Source organism: Nanorana parkeri, unplaced genomic scaffold (assembly GCF_000935625.1).
Source record: "Nanorana parkeri isolate BGI_ZX_2015 unplaced genomic scaffold, ASM93562v1 scaffold383, whole genome shotgun sequence".
In the NCBI taxonomy this organism is placed as follows: domain Eukaryota; kingdom Metazoa; phylum Chordata; class Amphibia; order Anura; family Dicroglossidae; genus Nanorana; species Nanorana parkeri.
In genome coordinates this window covers 686,535-692,534 of record NW_017306651.1, presented here as the reverse complement: position 1 = coordinate 692,534, position 6,000 = coordinate 686,535, and the positions used below count along the sequence as shown (strand labels likewise).

The following is a 6,000-nucleotide window of genomic DNA, read 5'->3' as shown; positions in this document are numbered from 1 at the left end:
TAGGGTTGCACAGATACCAAGTACAGTACTCGGTACAAGTACGAGTACATGTACCAATACTTTTGAGCTCCAAGACTAGACTAAAGAAAAATTCATAAGTTAGGAGGCAGCTGTCATGTGTAAGGAGCACATGGAGCTCCTGGGATTTGTACATCTCTGTTTTAATGTACGATTTTGTTTTTATACATATAAATAAAGGGATGCACAGATACCAGTTTTGCGAGTACGAGTACTGGTACTTGCCGAGTACTTACAAGTACGAGTACTGATACATTTTTGTTTATTGTCATGTGACAGTTTTTCTAAAACAATACAGACTAATGATTTCAGGACAATGGTGGAGCACCAGAGCCAGGCTCCAGCTGCAACCGCTGCAACCCTGGTAGTTCTCATGAAAATGCCAAGTATCTGCACTGGTACTCGAAAAGTATCTGTGCATCCCTAATATATAAATATATATACTATATGAAGCGGCAAAATTATTCTGTATGGCATTCTTGGCACGCTATGAGCTATGTGTAATGATAAGGATCTCAGTTTGTATCTAAAATAGTTTAAGGGTATGCATTGCCATGACAAGCAAAGTGGATAGCATAGTGGCTAGCACTTCTGCTTTGTAGCACTGGGAGACTCTGGTTCAAATCCCAGTCAAGACATTGTCTTCAAGGAGTTTGCATGTTCTCCCTGTGCTTGCATGAGTTTTCTCCATATACTTCAGTTTCCTCCCACACTCCAAAGACATGGTGGAAGGTTAATTGGCTTCTGTCTAAATTGTCTCTGTATGTGTCAGCAATAGAGACCCTAGATTCAGGAGGGGAGGGGAGGGGGGGGGGGGAATGATCGGAGAGAGATTCAGTGGCTTTCAGCCATTGATCTCTCCTCTGATCACTGGATCCGGAAGTGATGTGTATTACATCACTTCCGGTGTCACTCTTACAGTCTCTGGCTTCGGCCAGGAGAAGAAGCTGGGAAAGCAGATCTCTGCTTCTTTGGGGTCCCTAGGTGACATCAGGGGTCTGAAAGACCCCTGAAATCACCATAAGGAGGACCTGTCACACCCTATATGCTATTAAATAGGGTGCTTGTTAGCCCCCTATGTGATAGCAATAAGGTTAGTGTAAAAAAAAAAAAGATTGTTAAAAATAAAAGTAAGACATAAGAAAAATAAAAAAGTCCCCGCCCCCCACGTGCACACAGACACACGCAAACTTGTGTTAATGTGCCTACATGCGAAAACGACAATTGCGCTACCAATGTTACATATCGCCGCAAATGTCGGAGTGAGAGCAATAATTCTAGCGCTGTCAATCACTGTTAGCACTAAAGTGATGAGCGGTAACATCATTTAAAATGTTCCCTATGGGAAATTTTGGGTATTTTTTTGAGTGATCACGGGCGAACACAATTTTAAGGCTTGACATGTTTGGTGTCTATTTACCCGACGTGACCCCGTCTTTCATATTTTAACACAAAATTATATTCTGTTTCTGTGCACTAAATTTTAATTTGATAAACATTTGCGGAAAAAACGTGCTACATAAAAAATTGCAACTAGCATTTTTTTATTCTACAGGGCCTCTGCTTTCAGAGCATATATCATTGTTTGGGGGTCTGAAGCTTTTTTCTAGCCAAACATTGGCTAGTGGAGCCCCCACTACCCACCTGGGAGCTACCACAGAGCCCCCACTAATTATCAGGGAGCCCCCACTGGCCACCACAGATCCCAAACTGACCAGCAGAGAGCCCGCACTGACCACCTGACAGTCCGCATTAGGACTAAATTAGAGAGCCTAATTAGGGAGCCGCCTCTACTGCACCCACACGTACCGGTGAAACTCTCTGGACCCCTGGTGAGAGCCTGCACAGCCCACCTGAGAGCCCACACTGGCCACCTGAGAGACCGCACAACCTCCTGAAAGCCTGCACAACCCTCCTGAGACCCTGGAGATGTCAGGTGGCGAACCCAGAGCAGCATAGAATATGTAGCTTCATATTATTCTGCATTGCTGTAATATGTAGTCCTCTATAGCAAGTTGCCATTCTCCATTATTGTATAATGTATTGCTGGGATTTGTAGTCCTCTGTAGCCGGATGCCATTCTTCATTACTTTATAATGTATTGCTGGGATTTGTAGTCCTCTATAGCTGGAGCCATTCTGCATTGCTGTATAATGTATTGAATGTATTGTGTATTGTATTGAATTATCCTTCGAACCAGAGGGGCAGCAGTATGGATGAGGTGGTGATATAATGGTTGTGGGGGGGGCGCAACATTTTGTTCTGCCCCGGGTGCCCATCAACTCTGGTTATGCCACTGCTTAGATTGTAAGCTCCTTGAGGGCAGGGACTGATGTGCATGTGTGTAAAAAGTGCTGAATATATTGTCAATGCTATATAAATACCTGTAATAAAAAATGACATGACTAATTTTGCCTCAAGACTTAAGTTCAGGAGTGTATGATATCTGAGTAAATTAAGCCACAAAATGGGTAGAACAGGAGTACAAATGGTGAGGTCAGCCAGAGATGAACACTGAAGTTAAAGAAAAATCTAGATAACACAGGGATATGTCAGGGTTCCAAGTCGTGTGTAGGATATCAAAGGTCAGGGCTTTAAGTTGAGAATCAAGGTCAGACAAAAAAAAACACAAATATTAGGACTGAAGAACGGTCACGCCTAAGCAGATCATTTTCTATATATTGGAGCAATCGCCACATGCAGCTCTTGTCCAGAAAAGCCTCTTGGATGCCCCATCTGACAATAGGTTTAATTTTTTTATGGAGGCCTTGACTGGAAATGGGGTGTAAGTCTTTCCCACCAGGGGTACAGCGTTCCATGTACCTGCTGACATCTCTTATGCTTATGCCCCAAGTGAAGTTATGAAGGCCTCAAAGGAAAAGTAATCTCAAAATTAAATTGAACTGTGTTCAGCTGTTCTGATGAGAGCAGTGCAAAGCATTTGAATAGGATATATTTCTTGTTAGCAGGACCACAATGTATCCTACAGGTAGTAATGGGAGAAAGTTTTGCACTGCAGGAGCTGGAACATCTTCCTCAACAGCTGTCTACAAGTACCCTAAAGCTTGACATAGATATGGTATGGACGCTAGACAGGAGATTTATCCAACTGGTTTTTAAACAGGCAGCAAGACTATCCTCAAACTTAGATCTTATCTCATTAAGGAAAATAGCAAACTATTACTTGTCATGAATGACTGGCTAGAGGTATCTTTTGTTGTCCACAGACATGACAATCATTTGCATTGTATGGCTAAAATCATTCTGGTCTGGCTATTTCATCTGCTTGAATATTTATAAATTGTTAGCTCTGCATGAAAGGTGTAATAAAATAATTATCCTAAACATTACGTTTTTTCCTGCACACAGATACCTACCAAAGAGTCTTTTTCGCAAAATGGCTGCATTCCATTTTATCGCTCTACAGCAGCATGTGGAACTGGAGATCAAAATGTCATACTTGGAATACCATCTGCTGAGAATCCAAGAGAACAAGTTAACACTTTAACTTCATTCATTGATGCATCTACAGTCTATGGCAGCACAGCAGCTGTAGAAAAGAAAGTGAGGAACTTTTCCAGTGAGGAAGGACTGCTGAGAGTAAATACTCAATATTTTGATCATGGAAGAGACTACATGCCATTCGTAGATGACACTCCATCACTCTGCCTTCAAGATCCTCATTCTGCTTCTAAAGAAAGAATTGAATGTTTCTTTGCTGGTGAAAGTAGGTCAAATGAAGTCATATCTTTGGCAGCAATCCATACATTGTGGGTGAGAGAACACAATCGATTGGCCAAAGCTTTGAAGAACCTCAATCCTCACTGGACCTCTGAAACAACATACCTGGAGGCTCGAAAGATTGTTGCTGCTTTACATCAGGTTAGTATATAACAGTGGCAGGCAGCCAGTAAGGTTTTGGAGGCTTTAAATCAAGTTCCAATTTATCTTAATAGGCTTATTATTTATACATTTGGTATGTAAATGTGCTTTGTATAATGTATTAAAGTGTTTGGCTAGTTAAAAAAAACATATTCAGCAGTGAGCTAACAAGTTGCCTCTGCTGCACTGAAAATCCAGTGTTTTTAACTCTGCTTGAGTTTTTCCCTGCTGGACAACAGAACACATCCTTCATATGTTTTGAAGATGAGGCAAGAGGTTACATAGTTACCGTAATTTCCGCTCCATAAGACGCACTTTTTTCCCCCCCAAAAGAAGGGGGAAAATGTGCCTGCGTCTTATGGAGCGAATCCCGACGCCCGAGACATGCAGTTTCGGGCGCCAGGCGAGTAGTTTTTTGTACATTTAGCCCTGCTAAAGCAGAGCTAAATGTACAGTAGGAGCCACTGCTCGTTTAATACAAGTGATACGATTAGATCACTTGTATTAAAACCGAGCAGCGGCGACGGCGGCGGTGATCGAGATCACCATAGAGCAGACAAAGAACGTCTGCTCTCTGTGATCACTGAGACCGTGGTGCTGTTATCACAGCACCACCTGTCTCAGCATTCACTAACTGCAGCTTCTGTTACAGCTTCTGTCACAGAAGCTGTGACAGAAGCTACGGTCTGTCGAGTGTTTCATATAGCGTCCTATGGTCCGGTGCGTCTTATGGAAACGCAAAATGCGGTACATATTTACATAGTTAGTCAGGTTGAAAAAAGGCACAATTCCATCAAGCTTAACCTATAGAGATGAGGGGGAAAAAAGAAGACAAAACTAAAACAGAACGCTATGCCCACAGTTACCCACTGTTGATCCAGGGGGAGGCAAAAAAAACCCTATAAAGCATGGTTCAATTTGCTCCAACAGGGGAACAAAATTCTTCCTCACCCCGTAAGGCAATCAGATATTCCCTGGATCAACAATCTCTAGTGCTTAATATACCTTAGGGTTAGGGTTATCAATAAATTATCAAAAAAAAAAACTCAATATCCAGTAATATACTGTGCATTTAGGAATACATCCAGATTTTAATTGAGTTAAGCTAGAACTAGCTTCTGGTGGAGTCTGGTCCACATTTTTACAGCTCTATATGGTGGCTCTTATACTGTAGGTGGTGCTCTATAAGTCAGCAGGGGAGAATTCAGGCAGGGTTGTCAACACTGCTTTGGAGAGATGCACTGCATGGTTTTTTTTTTATATGTTGCCCATACATACAGTTTAGTCTGCCTTTGAAACGACTCTCTTTGATGGGCTCGTCAATTCATGGGCAAGTATGCAATCTGTAATGACCATAAATAAGTACTATGAAGTACAGCTGAAAGGAAAAAAGCAAAAAAAATGTTCCCATGATCAGGAAACTGTATTAACATACACTCACCGGCCACTTTATTAGGTACACCTTGCTAGTACCCAGGTTGGACCCCCTTTTGCCTTCATAACTGCCTTCATTTTCTGTGCCATTGATTCAACAAGGTGTTGTAAACATTCCTCAGAGATGTTGGTCCATATTGATATGATAGCATCACAGACCCAAAGTGTGCCAAGAAAATATCCCCCACACCGTTACACCACCACCACCACCACCAGCCTCCATCCATGCTTTCATGTTGTTTAGGGTTAGGGTTCATCTCGAACCAGTCCGCCCATTCTCCTCTGACATCATCAAAGCATTTTCGTCCACACAACTACTGCTCACGGGATATTTTCTCTTTTTCGGACCATTCTCTGTAAACCCTAGAGATGGTTGTGCGTGAAAATCTAAGTAGATCAGCAGTTTTGGAAATACTCAGACCAGCCTGTCTGGCACCAACAACCACCTCACGTTCAAAGTCACATATATCCCCTTTCTTCCCCATTCTGATGCTTGGTTTGAACTTCAGCAAGTCATCTTCACCACATCTAGATGCTTAACTGCATTGAGTTGCTGCCATGTGATTGGCTGATTAGCAATTTGTGTTGCCAATCAATTGAACAGGTGTACCTAATAAAGTGGCCGGTGAGTGTACATTCTATATCTGCTCCAGGTTTAACCTACAA

The 6,000-nt window shown here is 42.2% G+C and overlaps 1 protein-coding gene across 1 annotated transcript in view; it reads left to right on the top strand.

Annotated features, from left to right (window-relative positions):
• TPO (thyroid peroxidase) overlaps positions 1-6,000 on the top strand; it is an 87,975-nt gene that overhangs the window by 24,470 nt on the left and 57,505 nt on the right. The window contains exon 5 of the mRNA XM_018559228.1: positions 3,388-3,900. Within this exon, the coding sequence (XP_018414730.1) occupies positions 3,388-3,900 (513 nt within the window). The remainder of the gene's footprint in view (positions 1-3,387; positions 3,901-6,000) is intronic.